Genomic DNA, 17042 nt, shown 5'->3' on the forward strand with positions numbered 1-17042 from the left:
CCAGCACTTGCCAAGTGAGCATTTCACCAGGTTAGGAATGAGCTTACCCTGACCTGTAAAGTGGATCTAAGACCGCTTGCTGAGCTTGAAGGGAGAGGGCTCTAGAATAACTACAGAAGAGGGGGGTTGGGAGAATCTGCAGAACTGTAGCCGGGAAGGGAACTAACGGCAGCATATGAACTAGTGCTGACTGTATCCTCTGTAGGCACACACAGCCCCTCTTGTGTGCATACATCATCCCCTTGACCACCTTCTGCCATTCCTTAAACTTCACATGGCTCCACAGCAGGGACGTTTCCTTCTTCAGCTCTAAGTAGTTAAACAACTGTAAATATTTTTAAACATTGGGAGTTTCAGTTTAAAGGTTTGGGAAAATAACATCAAGTTGCCTTATATTTTACAGGCATTGGTCCCACTAGGAATTGGTGTCGCCACAGGAGAGCAGGTAAATGACATCTCCTTGGGGACAGTACACACTGGCCAGCCACTGAGGACACTGGCATACATTAGGTTACATCACCTGTGTTATTTTGAGTTTGGAAGCTTTCTTTTTTTTAATGCTTGTTTACTTGGAGCGAACATGAGTCGGGGAGGGGCAGAGAGAGAGAGACAGAGAGAGAGAGAGGAACCCAACCAGGCTCCATGCTCAGCACAGAGCCTGATGTGGGGCTGGATCCCATGACCATGAGATCATGACCTGAGCCGAGATCAAGAGTCAGACACTTAATCAACTGAGCCAGCCAGGTGACCCCGATTTGGGGAGTTTTAATTTCAGAAATGGGGATATTTTACAGCACATCAGTAGAGCCTGGAGTCAGATACAGTCAAAAGTTTGTCTCTTTTCCCACAATTTATATGACTAAGGCCATTTATCTTCTTCAAAGTATCTAATCAAAATTCACAAGGCAGCAATTTAAAGCTGCTCATGCAAGGGCATAAGATGCACTGTATGGTTTTAAGAAAGCCAGCTTCCAAACGGAGTAAACATTATTGCGTTCACTCTTTGTGCTTATAAAACGAAGCACAAATGCCTGCCAAAACCTGCGGCAGTCCACCCACGAGCAGAGCAGTGTGAAGGAACAGATTCTCAGTTTTCCCAGCAAAAGGAGCAATGCTGTTTAGCCGTGTTTTTTGTCGTCCAAACCACCTGCTCATCGCCATCACCATATTTCATCCTGATGTTTGCTTCACTTCCCACTTGCCAGTCACTATGGCAGCATTTCCTTAATAGATGTCAAGCTGATGTGACTTTAGCATGACCGTGGTGTGACCATTCCACTAACGGATTTATAAAGCAGTGAGCAGCGAGGTCCCCGGCTTGTATTATCAGGGCTTGCTTCACGCGGGTGAAAACAAAGACTAGACACAGTCCAGGCTTCCAGAGGCCGCTGAGGAGTGACTTGGAGTTGGCGCATTGCCAGGTGTAGATACCCTAATGGCCAAAGCTGACTCTTCTAATTAGTTTTATTTTAAACAGTTTTTTTTTTTTTTAATGTTTATTTATTTTGGAGGGAGTGCAAGCGGTGGAGGGGCAGAGAAAGGGGACAGAGGGTCCGAAACAGGCTGTGCACTGACAGGCTGACCACAGTGAGCCTGATGTGGGGCTCAAACTCACGAACTGCAAGATCATGACCTGAGCTGAAGTCGGATGCTCAACGGCTGAGCCACCCAGGTGCCCCATTCTGTTGGTTTTATTTTAATTCTATTTCCAGTGCCACAATAGAGTCATATTTAAGCAGCTTCTCCAAGCGAAAGCCCTGCAGTTTCTCCAGATTGACAGCTGCAGGCTGGGAAGTGTCAATGAAAACCTCTCAGTGTTGCTGATGGCCAAAAAGTTTGAAAGTAAGGGCACCCTGGAGCTGCGCACCAAACCTCCATTTCCTGCCCACCACACACCCGTGGGGCCCTCTGTAGGGACTCTTTTCGGTTTAATCAAGGGCTCTTTGACGATTTTTATCCTGGAGTTTCATCCCTGTATACTAATGAATGACACAATCACCTGTGGGCAATAAGAAAACCTGGAGGTTCTCTTTCATCCCCACCCCCACCCTACCTGGCATTAAGTAGAAATCTGTCTTTATTGTAGTTCCCGTTTGCCCCCATGCTGGTGGAGTTGGCCTCTGTGAATTGGTACAGCACCTGATTATATTTGACTTCATATCAGTTTCTGCAAGCCTTAAAAACAGGTCAGTAACGTGGAGTTAGCTTCAGAAGTGTCCCTCGGTCCAGGCCAGACCTTTTAAAATTCTGCTCTGGCGACCAGAGGCGCTAAGAACTCTGTCCATTGCCACATCCTATAACTCAAAGGCCAAGTTGGTTTTGCTTCCTCTTCTTCACATGCAGCCATTAAACTGGAGCCCCAGCAGTGGACAGAGCTCTTTTTCTTTCATGGGGGTGGGGTTTTGGTAGCTGCCTTTGTTTTCTAAGTATGTGATGGGTGGGTGGGTGGGGGTTGCAACCAGGTGGAAACCAGAACCTCTTCCTTTTTAAAGCCTTGCTTTCATCGTGTGTGTATTCTCTGCTTCTGTACAATCTCCTGGTCTCAACGCTGTAGTCTTCTGTAATCTGGCTGCATCTGGTTCCATCTTGTTTCTTAACACATCCCAGGTGAACTTTAAGACAGTCTTCCGATCAACTGCACACATACGGCTTTACTATGCATTTCTTTCCTCTTGGAATTAAATGTGGTATCGCCGAAAGATCACTAGAGGTGATCTTTATATGGCAGAAGCATAGAAAACATGCATGGGAATGGTAAACACCAAATGCAGGACCATGAGAGATAAATGGGATCCGTGAGGGTTTAGACTGGGCTTCAGTGATATAGTACCTGTCTCAAGTCAGATGGTGAGTAGACAGATGCTGCCTTTTATGTCTGAAATATTTTGTTCGATAAGAAGTGAACATTCCTGGGCTATTCTGCTTTTGCCCCTCTCATTTCTGTTCTGAGGGTGGGACCAAGGGGAGGTCAACCTTGAAAGGTCCTGCCAATCTGGAGGGCCGAGAGGAGGGCGAGCCCTGAGAGCAGTGCGCTGCGACCACCCAGGAGTGGGCAGAAGTGCCTGGTGCCACCCTCCTGAAGCACACCTCACTGCCGGGATGCTGCTGTGCACGCAGAGCAGCCAGCCGCAAGGCGCAGGCGCAGCTCAGCACCCCTGCTTTACGACTGCGTGGAACACCCATTCCCTGCTCATCCTTCAAGGCCAGACATCCTCTCCCATGGGGCTGGTTCTTCATCTGTAGCCTGTTCTTTGTAGATTACACATAGTGCATATTCTAGTCGGTAACTTAGTCTCTGTGTCCACTGAAACCATGAGGCCCTGTCTCACCAGGTCCTTTGTGAATTCCCAGCACCGGGCACACGGGCTGCCTGTCGTGGCTGTTCATTAACCTGTGGCTAAAGCAAGGTGGCAGAGTTAGGTTACTTGCCCCAAGTCACAAAACTAGAAGGTAGCTGACCTCAAATCTGAACACAGACCAGTCTGGTAGTAAAACCTGTGCTCTTCTGCTAAATCGTGTGTAGCTGGATGGGATCTCATTTGGTGATTTTAGTCTATTCATCTAACTTTTGGCTAAAGGCACCCAAATAATCCCAGATACTTATAGAGTCTAAACTGATGGGAGTAATAAAACCTTTACAGATCTTTCTTGGCTGAAGATGGCTTAACATTCTGACAAGCCCAGCATAACATATTGATTACTAATATATAGTAATAGATTGTTATCAATTATTGATAAATATTAACATTAAAAATACATTTAAAAATGCATTTAATACACCTAACCTACTGAACATCATAGATTAGGCTAGCTTACCTTGAACATGCTCAGAACACCTGTATCAGCCTAAAGTTGGACAAAATCATCTGACACAAAGCCTGTATTGTAATGAAGTGTCGAATAGCTCATGCAGTTTATTGAATACTGTGCTGAAAGTGTTAGAGAGGTTGCATGGGTACAAACGGTTGTCAGTATACTGGTTGTTGACCCTCATGATGGCGTGGCTGACTGGGGTCTGCTGTGCCACAGCCCAGCATCATGAGAGAGGATCGTGTCACACATCACGAACCCAGGAAAAGATCCAAACTCAAAATTTGAAATACAGTTCTCCTGAACACGTATGGTTTTTGCACCATCGTGAAGTCAAAAAATCTTAAGTCAGACCATCCTAAGTCAGGGACCATCCGTAGTTACAAGAGACTTTTGGTATCCACATGAGGAGACTTCAACCAAGCCCTCATAGTACTTTATTTTGCAGATGGGAAGGACCTGAGGCAGAGGTTGAAAGATTTGCATAGAAACCTGTGCCAGATCAAGTCCACCCTTTCTTTAGTGGTACTCACCCCTTTGCTTGGACAGTTAGTACCACATAAATGATCTAATAACACAAGGCATTATTGCCCCAATCTGATTCCTTCCTCCTAGGATGTGCGAATATGTCGACCACCTGCATGAACATTTCAGGTATCCAGTGACAATCAAGAAGGCTTCCTACATGCCTCCTAAGGTGAGCTCGGCCAGAGAGGCCTCCCTGAGGAAGCACTGCCAGCCCCTGGTAGACTTGTTCTTGTGGGTTAGACCCTGGAGCACAAAGCTCTGTCTCCTTAGAGTTTATTTTCAGTATCTAAAAATTACAAATGGCTCCTTAGCAATATCAAATTCCCAAGGCCCAAAGGTCAGGAGTTGAGGGTGAAACTGCTCCGACAAGGCTTCTCTAATGCAGGCCTTTCTTCCCGACACCAGCTGAGACCTTAAAATGCATTTCTTGTGCAAAAACAAACCAACCAAAAGAACAAAAAACAAACATGGCACCACCTGGAGGTTAGTGAACTGAAACGTTGAGACTGTGGTTGTGTTATCTGGACCATTAATCTTCACCATGTCCAAGACATTGGGGTTCGTTTTCAGCAACAAGAGATTGAATTGTCAAAGGAAGTGTGATTAGTTTAATCCTGAGAAGCAGCCAGTAGTGTGTTCCTCATTTCAAACAATCTGAAAACAGCATCTCTACAGGCAGCAGAAATACATAAGTGAGTTTTGTTCTGGGTGGTTATTAACACTACTCTATTTTTTGTCTTTGATAGGATGCTGGTTATTCAACAGAAATGAAGGAGGAATCTGTAAAGAAACACCAATATCCAGATGGTGAAGTCTGGAAGAAACTTCTTGCTGCTCAAAATAATTAAATGTTCAGCCCCAATACTCTTTCCTTTTTCAAGCGAAAAGGCTTAAAACTTTTTGGGTATGGTTTTACAAAAACGGGGGAAAAATCACCCTAGCAATCAAAACAAATTCAGCTGAAAGTCCTGTTAACCTCAGGAATCAGCTCAGTCATCATTATTACTTGATTCTTTTAGCAAATAAACACATATTCTCCTTATTAATCCTTAAACAAATTTAGATTTAACTCAAAATCCAGAAAGATGTTCTTACAAAATTTCTATCAAGTGCTGGTACCTAGACATTAAACTGCACTTTGAAAATAAGCAGGTTATTTAATTGTTGGAACAATGCCTTATTCTGTCTAACATCTGTCAGAAATTAGCAGGGTAAAAAAATAGTCCTGCAGTGCCATGTGTGTGTCACAAAGGTAACTGGTGTGTAACAAAGGTAAAAGGATTTCACAGATAAGCCCCGGAGTGGTTTAGCATTTCTATTCTTGCTCAGTCTAAATCTATCAGTAGAGGATTCACACGATACTGAACCTATGGCAGCAGTAATGAGCATAAAAATGGCATTTCATGTATTATTTTTCCATAACCCTTAAGTAAACCTTTATCCTAAATGGTCATTAAATGCTAATGATAAAATGCAGCCAGAATTAGATGAACTGCAGAAAAACAGGGCAAAATACAGTCTAGTCAGCATTTCTAAAATATACTAACCCTCTAAGCAGGATCCAAACGAGAATACAGCATATGTTTATTTAGGAGGGTTCAGTTAAATCTATTTTAGGCAAGCAGTGAGCAGAATGGCAATACAGAATAAAAAAAATTAAAAAACAAAACACCAGATGAATCCACAACACTCCTTTATTATAGCAATATATAAAGCAAGTAACTTTAAATGTTCATAACTACAACTGTACGTTATCATGCATGCTGGTGTTATTCAGCTTGCTCAAATCTGGGGGAATAGTTTTCATGTAATTGAAATGCACTGAGCTTCATAAAAATGTGGGATTGAAATGCAGGTACACATTTTAAGAGCATATAAATTTTTACTCTCCTTACTTTATCCCTAATCTTGGCAGTTTCACACATCCCCAGGGAGTTAACCAAACTCGAGGTCGTTTGTTAGTAAGAGAACTGTTGGCCAGTGGCAACATTCTCAAAAGCTAATCAAGTGTAACTGCCAGTCACCAATAGACTTCTGACCTAGTTCTTTCTTTCTTTAGGGTGAAACACCTTTCATTCGGGCATTCAGTCTAATCCCTCAAGAATCAGTATCTTTCCGGTATCTCCCTTAAAAGCATTTTAAACAGCCATTTCCATTTTAATAGTGGGGTGAGGATTGTACCCCTCAATCTGAAAGTCTTCAGCCTTGAAGTCATCAATTGTCTCAACTTTTCGAAGGATTCTGAGCTTTGGGAAAGGCCTTGGTTCTCGCTGGAGCTAAAAACAATAGGAAATCGTTATTTTGCCATTATCGGTGCAAGCTGCTTTAATTCTGAGACAAGTACACGGTATTTTATCAACAAAATATTATTTCATAGGACCGTAATAGTATGGACACCTGTCCCTGCTTATGCAACACTACTGGAATATAACTGATCCTCTCCCACAAGTGGGGACTGAAGGATATTATGTGGAATCACATCGGGTGGAGCCTTGTGGCTCATCTCATAATTGGCTGTTCTTGGTAAATTTCTTAAGGACAGGATGCAATCTTTTACTTTCAAATCCGTAACTACTCAGAAGTTACAGTGCTCAGTATGGGAGTATGAGTCCCCAAGTCCCTATCCCAACTGTCCTTGGCAGTGAGGGCAATGTAAGATGTGACATCTGACAACAGAAAGGGATGCAAGCTGGTGTTCCTGGCATGAACAGATGGTGGCACTGAGGGCAGGCACACGGGTTACAACCTCACGTTACTCTGTCCAGACTGGAGCAGACAGCCAGAGAGGCAACTGGGTAAACCCTGAAGTTACCCTCTAAACAAAAGCAGCTAAACTCCCTCAAAGGAGGAACTTTCAAAACCTGGATCTCACCTGGAAGGGGCTAAAAGGGTTTCGGTTCAAAATTTTTTTTCTTGGGGATCATTAAGCATTAGACTTATTTAATTTTATTTTCTTAGAGCACGTGTGGATGCAGGAGAGGGGCAGAGAGAGGGAGGAAGAATCCCTAGCAGGCTCCATGCCCCGTGCAGAGCCCCACTCAGGGCTCAATCCCATGACCATGAGATTACAACCTGAGCCGAAATCAAGAGTCAGATGCTCAGCCAACCAAGCCACCCAGGTACCCCTAGACACTCATTTTTTAATTGCCATTTAAAATCATTTGTTGGCTGCTATAACTCAGGATTTGAACAGACTTTTGAAAGTTAATACCTAAGTATGGTATTTCATATGATGGGAAAACATCTGCATTTAAATTTTCCTTCAAGTAAAAATATGAGTTGAAAATGCTACCTCTGGGAAGGTCCCAAACCCACTGGTCCAAGTATGGGCTCTCCCTCTCTGGTCCCGCTATCTAGTACCTCCCAGCATTGCTAAGTGTCTGTGGGTGCTAAAATGTGTCCACCTTGTCCCTGCCCACCACCATCCCTAAGCTGAAGCCCTGTAGTTGGAACAGGCCATCTTATCTGCCACAGCACAGAGCAGGGCTGTTATATGAGGGATGTTCTAGAAGGCAGCCTTTTATCAAGAGAGGTTACCAAACTCCAAAGCATGACCGGTATCATTCTTACCTGCATTTTTAGCGGCTCAATGTGATTCAGGTAAATATGTGCATCTCCCAAAGTATGTATGAAGTCACCTGGCTAAATCGCACAGGAGCAAGCAAAATGGTAAATGTTTTTAGTTTCAATTCCTTTAAAACACATCATTTGAAAGCACATTACGTAGACTATGCAGACATTCCAAGTCTTTTTAGAAAAGAATTTCACCAGTGTAGCTTTTGAGAAAAGGTGGTATTCATAAGAGTTGTCTTATATTATAAACTATATAAACCTGCTTGTTTATACAGACCACAAAGACAGGAAAGCTTCATGGGAAGCTGCAAGGTGAGCAAGTTCATTTCTTAATTACCTAGAGCACATTTTAAAAGTAATCAGACACCGAATACTCTGCAATTAATTTTTCCACGTTGAAGAATCTAAGAGCTCAGTGCTTTAGGCTGGTAGCAATCATTCCTTCCAGAGAGCAGCTCACCTTCAGGCCTGTGATGTGTGCGATCATGTAGGTGAGCAGGGAGTAGCTGGCGATGTTGAAGGGCACACCCAGGCCCATGTCTCCTGACCTCTGGTACAGCTGGCAGGACAGTTCACCGTTCACCACGTAGAACTGGCAAAGAGCATGGCACGGAGGTAGGGCCATCAGAGGAAGATCTGAGGAGCCAGCACATGGGAAAATGAGGAGTTGGTTTTAAAGAATGCAGCTATACACAGAGTAAAACAGGAGAGAAACAGAAGACAACTCATATGGGGGAGATCATGAGAAAAAGCCACTGGGCCAGTGACCACCCCCCACACCGCCCCCTATGTCAAGAGCAGACCATTCCAATCCTGAGGATGGAACAACGCCTACGGTGACCCATCCATCAACAGAAGACTTCTGCAGATGTCCATTTACAACTGAAGCAACACTCTTTGATCCAAGCTGAAATTACTTGTGCTACCTTCATGGCACCAAACTACAAGTACAGGAGGAATTCATTCATTTACAAGGACCACAGGTGTGCATCTCAGGCACACCCTCCTGTATTCAAAGTCTCTATTATAAAAGCAAATATTTGACTCTGGGTAATATTTATTACATCTTGGTCAGTTTAATTTTATAATATAACTGTTAAAATGTTAACAGCCAGGTGGCAGGGACATGAAACTTCATCTGCCCCAATTTAAACTGTTAAAATCCTTGGTGTATTTTTATAGGTAATTTAAAGCCCTCTTTGGAGTAAGAATAAGTATAAATACACACATTAAAATCATCTGCATCCAACCCCATCATCTGAAGGTGAAAATCGGGCCAAGTGTGACCTGCCCAGGGTCATATCAGCCATGCAGCTGGGGGTGGTGGTTCCCAGGATCCAGCCTCCTCTCGGTAGCCTCCATGCAAAGCTACATGGCTTCCCTTTGTGCTAATGTTACAGTTAGGACACAAGACAATAATTGGGATGCTTCCAACCTTTTGGATTCCAACCACACAGGATGATTCTTCTGTCATCGGGGTTGGTTTTAATTGTGTCAATCACCTTTTGCAGTTGATCTACTCCTTGACCTGAATAATCTGTAGAATCGTCAAAAAAGAGAAGACATGTCCACATATCAATCACAGGATCCTATGAGATGACCTTAGAGGCCATCCACCACTGTCCTACCACAGCCCCCCTGTGGCCACACTACAAGGTATCTAATCCACTCTACAAATTGCTCAGCTCTCGTGGGGTGACGTTGAGTTCAGGGCTCCTAGGTCTATTCTCTGGAGCCATAACAAAGTCTATTTTCTTTTCTATGAAAGAGTCTTTTAAATATTCGGTCTGTCATGGTGCAACCCCTCCCCTTCCTAACTTTCTCCAATCCCAGCAATCGGTTTCTTCCAGTGGTCCCACGGACTGTCTCTATACCCATCAACCATTCTTGTCACACTTTGCTGCTGTGGAACATACTAACAAAAGACTGTGGGTGGATTCCTCTCTGTGATCTAGCATTATTTACATCTAAAATTAAAATTTAGCAGCCAAACCCCTGCTGATCCATAAACATCAGGAAACCTCTTTAACTATTACACCACCTTGTACTTTTCTCCCATTTCTGGTCTCTGGACTTTAATTCCTTGCCTTCTTCCTGAAATGGAACTGGAAGCTGAGAAGTCTGAGGAATGTGGAGCTTTATATTCACTCTGGTTAAACTTCCACTTATTGGTGTTAGACTAGGTTCTGGTCTAGCAGCTCTTAATTTTGGAGCGAAGAAAGTTCTGTCACAATCACAGCTTCAGAAAAAGTAATAACAAAGATTAAAAAGGGGCGCCTAGGTGGCTCCATTGGTTGAGCATCTGACTCTGGCTCAGGTTATGATCTCACGGTTAGTGGGTTCGAGCCCCACATTGGCTCTGTGCTGACAGCTCAGAGCCTGGAGCCTGCTTTGGATTCTGTGTCTCCCTCTGTTCCTTCCCCTGCTCACATACTCTCTCTCTCTCTCAAAAATAAATAAAAGATTTAAAAAAAAAAAAAAAAAAAAAAAAAAAAAAGCACCATGATGGCACAGTTCTAGATTTTGGTTGTGGTACTTACATAAATCTACAGGTGCTGTCAATGGTTTCTGTCCAGCTAACAAACTATTACTTCCTATGTATGTGCACACACACACGCATGCACCCTGAGGAGGTAGGCATTCGCTTTTGCAACGCCTGGCCTATGGACAAGCAGGACAGGAAAGGTCAAAGGACTGGGACAGGTGGTGCCACCAAATGACTGAGGAAGGTCACCATCCAGGAGTAAGATGTTTCATCTTCTTGTCCACCCCAGGAGGGCAGGGAGAAGAGGGTAACCCAATAACTGCTATTACATAAGCTCCACCTAAAGGGTGCTGGATGGCTCAGTATCAAAAAGGGAGATCAAGCCACCACAAGGCGATCCTTGTTCTTTTTGTCCCCCAGATGAACTCTTACCTTATTCCCCAACACAGCAACCAACTGACCAACCAGCAGACCAACTATCTGCTAGCGAAACAAGCTACAGAAAGTACCAAGCACCCAATAAAAACTAACAACCAAGAGTGTGATCTACCTGAATCTGAAACAGCCTCTCACAAGGTCAAAGTTCTATATACATCAGCTCCCCAGACTGGCTTCTTACAACCCCAACTTCACTAGAAACAATGGAGCAAACTCATGCTATACCAGATGCTCAGGAAATTAAGGCTTTGCTGTTTTCTCACCTGAATCCTTATCTTTATATTCTGCCCCAAAATGCCTCCACTGAAAGCCATAAACTGGGCCTAAATCCCCTTCTTCTCTGTTGGAGAATCCTAGGCTGTCCAAGAAGTTTCGGGACCCATTGGCATCCCAGATTTTCACTCCCTTGGATGACAGTTCCTTAGCGTTTGTAGATCCCTGGAAGAGACAGGACAACAGAGAAGGCATCCAAGTGAACTGAGCCATAAGGAATTGATAGCCCAAGAGCTTCCCACCAATTAGGCTTCTGGCCTGTGCTAACACACCAGGGACAGGCACTCACACGTCCTGCACAGCTGGACATCCCATCTTTAAAGGCCAGTCCCAGCTGACTTTTTGAGGGCCTCTAGGGCAGTTTTCTGGAATCACTTCCAGGACAGGTGATTCTTGGAATTATTACCCTTTCAAATCTTTTCTCCTATTCTTCTCAACTAAATGTTCTAGATTAAACACCTCCAAATCCTTTCATTATTCCCACCTCACCTAACAGTTTTGTGCTTTTTAACAAAATGTGTGTCTAAGTGTGATCCCCCAAAATGCACTTAATGCCTCACCTGCAGTCTGTTCAGTGTATCTTAGACCTGGTTGGTACACAGGCTATTTCACTAATTGGTGTAATCAGTATCAGCTTTTCTTGCAAATCTATCATCCACATTATGTGCCACTGTCGAGTTATGTTTACCCCAACCTATATCTGCAGTTTAGGTGGTGTTTTGTTTTTTCCCAAGTACGAGCCCATGTTTATTTCTTATATTTAATCTCATCAGATGTGGCCCATATCATCCTAACCTATGTCCTGATTGTGCCTCCAGGTCACAGACAGATCTCAACGGCCTCTGGGTATGACATGCTGTAATGGGGACAAGCAAGGCTGTGGTGCCACACACACACACACACACCGGGGCTCTGTGCCTGCCCTCCACAACCCTTCTCTGACAGCTCCCTGACCCCCTGGCCTTGCTATCTCCATCCACAGAAGAGCTCAGTATTCCCCACACACAGTAGTGTGAGGGTAGAGGACACAAAGTGCTCAGTGCACCACAGATCCTAACTTCAGCACAGACCCCGTCTCTCCATCCTGCCCACGGATGCCAGCAGCAGTGCAGGTTCATTCTGACTCCTGTGTTTCATCCGGTCACCCAGGGAGCAACTCTATCAGAGGGGAGCCTGACACGTTCCTGGTAAAGGGTTCTTAGAATCCTGAATCCAAACTAAATTAAAACAAGTGACTGCATTTTATTTCTGAGCATCTCGTTTCCTCCCTTCTGTTTTTGTTTATACTTTTTTCCACCTCCAAGACGTCATTTTTCTATCTTTCCCACATTGCTTCAAACGTCTCCCTTTTATATCCATTCAGACTGGGCACTAGATGGTTTATAAATGTCATCTTCTGAGATTTCTGATGACGTGCCAGGAACTAGACACTCACTGTCAGCTGAGAGAAAACAACACGGAAGAAAATGCCTCAAGAATATAGAACTAAGCAGGGGCCCCTGGGTGGCTCAGTCGGTTAAGCATCTGACCTCGGCTCAGAGATCATGATCTCACACTTCGTGGGTTCGAGCCCCACATCGGGCTCTGTGCTGACAGCTCAGAGCCTGGAGCCTGCTTTGGATTCTGTGTGTATGTGTGTGTGTGTCTGCCCTTTCCCCGCTTGTGCTCTGTCTCTCAAAAATAAATAAATGTTAAAAAAAATTAAAAAAAAGAACATGGAACTAAGGAAGACTGGATTGGATCGAATTCTAAACCCTTTCTAAAATGCAGTAGGAAGTCTTGAGTTTGGTTTGGCCCAAGATCATACAAGCCACACAGAGTGCTCTGTAGAAGGGATCCCGGTTTCTACACAGCCCAGAACTGAGCCCATCTCCTCAGGCACCCTCTAACCAGCACTGGCCAGAATATTACCAGCCTGGACCAGGAGACAGAGCAAGAGGAAGCTGTCCATCATCACAGCACCTTAGCCCTTACCCAAGGTACCTACCTGGCTCTTTAGAAGAGGTATAGCTTGTTACTCAAGAGATCATTCTAGCTTATACAAATATGAGAACATGGTTGGGATCCATATTCAGTGATCAATCTATGTTGAGTATCTACTATATGGCAGGCTATGTTCTAGGCCCAGGGGATAAAAAGTGAACAGGAAAAAACAAAAATTCTCTGCCCTCATGGAGCTTCTAATACATTTTACTTGTTCATTTGTTGTCTACTTTCCCCCTTCCAGGGGGGAAAGGGGAGGACACACATCATACATCAGCTGATGATGTTTCTCTGCAGAGAAAACAAAGGAGGGTAGGAGGAGGGTGTGTGTATGTCGGGGAGGGAGGGGGATAATCAGTCTCAGATGGGAAGGTTAGGTAAGGCCCACTGAGCAGAGACTTGAAGGAGGTGAGGGAGTGAGTCATGCTGCATGTAGGGGAAGGCTCCAGGGAACAGGACTGGCAAGTTCCAGAGCCCTAGGTGGCAATGTTCTGATGTGCTCAAAGTTTAGTAAGGAGGCCAGGTGGGTGGAGCAGAGTGAGCAGCAAGCCAGCTGAAGCCAGAGCTGGGACAGGGGCCCCTGGCTCTTACTGTGTGAAATGGGAGCCACTAAGGGCTATAGGTGAAGAATGACATGATTTGACTTTTTAAAGGATCTCGCTGGTGCTGGGTTGAGAACAGACTGTTGATTCCCAATAGCAGCAGCTTCTTTACCTTGATAAACCACAGCAACTCCTCCAAAACACCCTTCCAGAATACACGCTTGGTTGTCAGTAGAGGAAATTCATCTGAAAAACAGTTTGCCAGATAATTTCAAGATGGGAAAACAGAAGACACCATCCAACTTTCTCTGTAGAGGAAAACTGCCCCAGGACACAGGCCTTTGAGTGACCACAGGAGCAAGCAGGAAACTTTGACTCTAGTCACATGGGTACCCCAGACCAGGGTGGAGCTCACAGGATACAGCGAAGTCAGTGACCCAATTCAGAGGAGACTGCCCTCCTGAATCCCTTGACCACCACAGGAATTCCACACTGAGAGGGAACACTGGCCAGGCAGGATGCCCATGTGGACAGGGAAAGAACTACATCCACTTGCCAGCTAGTGTGAATCCTTCAGAGAAGTGTGAAGACAACACACAAAATGTGCCCTAGGACAAAGGCTGAAGGCTCCCAGGGCTATTCCGTGATTATCCTGCCAGGGAAAACTTACTCAGGTCCACGAGACAGTAGATATCACACTGGCCAAAGCTAAAGAATAGTTATTAATTATCTGCAAAGCAAATTAACCTCTATTATTTAAGTGTACCAAAAATAATAACTGTTTAAACACTTGATATGCATGACAAAACAACCTTGTTTGAAGCATCCTTAAGATCACCATTTTATAGGCACCAGGAGGGAACATACAAGCTTGCATCAAGCAACAGATTAAAATATAAAAGCTTATCTCTAAATGTGGTACCTATTCAGTTCACCTTATCAGTTGTATAGTTGCTATACATGTAAAAAGGACAGATTTTTTTTCAAGTACTTTTATCAGTACTGCCTACTGAGCACGATTTCCTCCATTTTAAGTATAGGAGGAAAGCTGAAGGAACTTGCAGAAGGGCTGGAGTAAAAGCTAGGTCTTTGGGTCACTGGAGGCCACTGTGCGGAGCGGCAGGAGGGTGGATTCCTCTGTAAGGCAGATCAGCCACTGCAGCCTGGGTATTTTCCGGTCTCTAAAATGGGTGTGGGGTTAAGTGTGTGGGTCCTCCCCTGCCCACCACAGTGCTTCACTAATAGTAGGTCTCCCTACTTAAAACCATCTCCATACCCGTGTCAAGGATACCTGTCTTGTGCCCACCCCCACCCCACCCCTTTGTCCCCTGAAAGCCTGACTCTAACAACCCCCAAGAGACACTTCCCAGGGGCCATCCTGTTTTGAAGGGAAACAGGAATAAGAACTTCTTCTACTCGAACTCTTCGCTTTCCTGTTTCAACGTTTAAGAGGAAAGCTGGTTCGTTAGGACCAGACCGGAAAAATGGTCAGGAACCACAAGTTCCCGCCCAGCTTCTGTATTCACTCTCTCCTCCGGCCGCCTTTGACCCGCCCATATTCCTTCGCTCCAATTTTTTAAAACTGCAAAACCAAAGGGCCAACACAGGGGGTGGGGGCGGGGAGGGTAGAAAAGAGGAGTCAAAAAGGGCAACCTCTAAGCCAAGTCCGTGGTCAAGCCCAGGCAAATCCTCTCCCATTTTCTGGTATGAGGTCAGCACTACCAGCCCGTGTCCGCTCTGGGGCAGAGAGCGTGACCGGGATGCGCAGGCCTTGGCGCCAAAGGACGTGGTTTTACCTCCCAATTCTGTCACTCCCGTCCGCGTGACTTTACGCAAATCATTTCTCTAACCCGAACCTCAGTTTTGGCGTCTGCAAAGCACGGGGGTTAAGGAGCTCACAGGATCGAGGTTAGGACTAAAGGCTGGTGGCGGGACCCAGCCTCTCCCGGGCGCTCCTCCAGAGGCCGCTCGGAGCCCACCCGTGCGCACGCCCACTCGCCCGGCGCGCGCAGCGGTCACCTCTCAGGCTGTAGCGCGCCTGCATGCCGAACACCGACAGCGTGCCGGTGCCGGTGCGGTCATCCTTCTGGAACCCGCAGCGCAGGATGTGCTCCACCTGCCCCAGGTACTGCAGCTCCCCGTGGGGTGGCGGCTGCGGCTGCGGCTGCGGCTGCGGTTCGGCGCCCCGCTTCTGCTCGGCGGGCTGCGCCGGCGGGCGCTGCAGATCGGAGCCGGGAGCGGGCATGGCGCGGGCGCAGGCTGCGGGGTCTAGGACGCGGACGGCGGCGAGCAGCGCGCGACTGGCTAGTAGGTCCAAACCGTTCTGCGCGCTTTTTTCCCGCCGCCGCTGCGGTGACTCCGCCCCTTCCTGCCTCGTGACGTTGGCCGGCCCTGGGGCTCCCGGCGTCCCAAGGGCGCGCCGAGCCACAAGTTGCCCAGAGCGCGCGCTCCGGGAAACGTGCCAGAAACCTGAAGCTGTGGTGTTTAGCGCCTTTAAATGCTAACAACCAATGTCCTGTATCTTGGTGCATTGGCTGAAAAAGGCCACTCTGGTTAGAAAGTTTCGCGTTCACCGCGCCATTTATTTTTATTTTAAAAAAATTTAAAATTAACATTTATTTAGTTTTTGAGAGTCAGAGAGAGACTGAGCACGAGCAGGGGAGGTGCAGAGAGGAGACACAGAATCGGAAGCACAGAGCCGGATGCGGGGCTCGAACCCACGAACCGTGAGATCGTGACCCGAGGTGAAGTCAGTCGCCCGACCGATTGAGCCACCGAGGAGCCCCCACCGCGCCATTTAATACTAAGAGGAGCCTGGAACAGTCCTCACGTATTCATGAAATCAAAAACAAACAAAACCCTGTTATTTGACCAGGCTGTCAGGCGCTGTGCCTTCCCGTTTTTCCCTATCCTCACCGAAGGCCAGTAGCTGGAGGAAGTGGAATAGGCCCATTTTTTTACTTGATTAATGACAGCCAGCCATTCTCAAGTTTTTGACAGCAAAATTTCACTTACTGTGAAATGTTTCTAATGTAAACACTGTTGGGTAAGAGCAATTTGATAATTAGTTTAAAATGTAGGAGGGGTGCCTGGCTGGCTCAGTCAGCAGACCATGGATGGGACTCTTGATCTTAGGGTTGTGGGTTACAGCCCCATGTTGGGTGTGGAAATTACTTAAAAAGAAAATCTTTAAAAAAAATAAAATGTACTAATACATGGACATGCAATAAGCAGTCTTTAAAAAAATTTATTTTTTTATTTTTTTAATTTACATCCAGGTTAGTTAGCATATAGTGCAACAACGATTTCAGGAGTAGATTCCTTAATGCCCCTTACCCATTTAGCCGATCCCCCCTCCCATAACCCCTCCAGTAACTCTGTTTGTTCTCCATATTTAAGTCTCTTATATT

The 17042-nt window shown here is 45.6% G+C and overlaps 2 protein-coding genes and 1 long non-coding RNA gene across 4 annotated transcripts in view; 2 read left to right on the plus strand and 1 right to left on the minus strand.

Annotated features, from left to right (window-relative positions):
* Window positions 1-5200, plus strand: part of ENOSF1 (enolase superfamily member 1) — a 29376-nt gene extending 24176 nt beyond the window's left edge. For both annotated transcript variants that reach the window (XM_045457885.1, XM_045457886.1), the window contains 5 exons: window positions 404-445; window positions 1713-1842; window positions 2087-2186; window positions 4426-4507; window positions 5085-5200. In XM_045457885.1, coding sequence (XP_045313841.1) covers window positions 404-445; window positions 1713-1842; window positions 2087-2186; window positions 4426-4507; window positions 5085-5186 — 456 coding nt within the window. In that variant the 3' untranslated portion in view covers window positions 5187-5200. The remainder of the gene's footprint in view (window positions 1-403; window positions 446-1712; window positions 1843-2086; window positions 2187-4425; window positions 4508-5084) is intronic.
* Window positions 5201-6014: 814 nt separating this feature from the next.
* TYMS (thymidylate synthetase) lies at window positions 6015-16013 on the minus strand. Its single transcript, XM_045457888.1, has 7 exons — window positions 15652-16013; window positions 13805-13878; window positions 11098-11272; window positions 9347-9448; window positions 8372-8547; window positions 7909-7980; window positions 6015-6614 (listed from the first exon to the last, which is right to left on the minus strand). Exons 1-7 carry the CDS (start codon window positions 15875-15877, stop codon window positions 6477-6479), a joined length of 963 nt encoding a protein of 320 aa, XP_045313844.1. The 5' UTR covers window positions 15878-16013; the 3' UTR covers window positions 6015-6476.
* Window positions 9445-12350, plus strand: LOC123587842. The gene is made up of 2 exons (XR_006707559.1): window positions 9445-9567; window positions 11926-12350. It is a non-coding gene; the product is annotated as an uncharacterized LOC123587842 (long non-coding RNA).
* Window positions 16014-17042: the final 1029 nt, after the last annotated feature.

This window comes from Leopardus geoffroyi, chromosome D3, assembly GCF_018350155.1.
Source record: "Leopardus geoffroyi isolate Oge1 chromosome D3, O.geoffroyi_Oge1_pat1.0, whole genome shotgun sequence".
Classification (NCBI taxonomy): Eukaryota; Metazoa; Chordata; class Mammalia; order Carnivora; family Felidae; genus Leopardus; species Leopardus geoffroyi.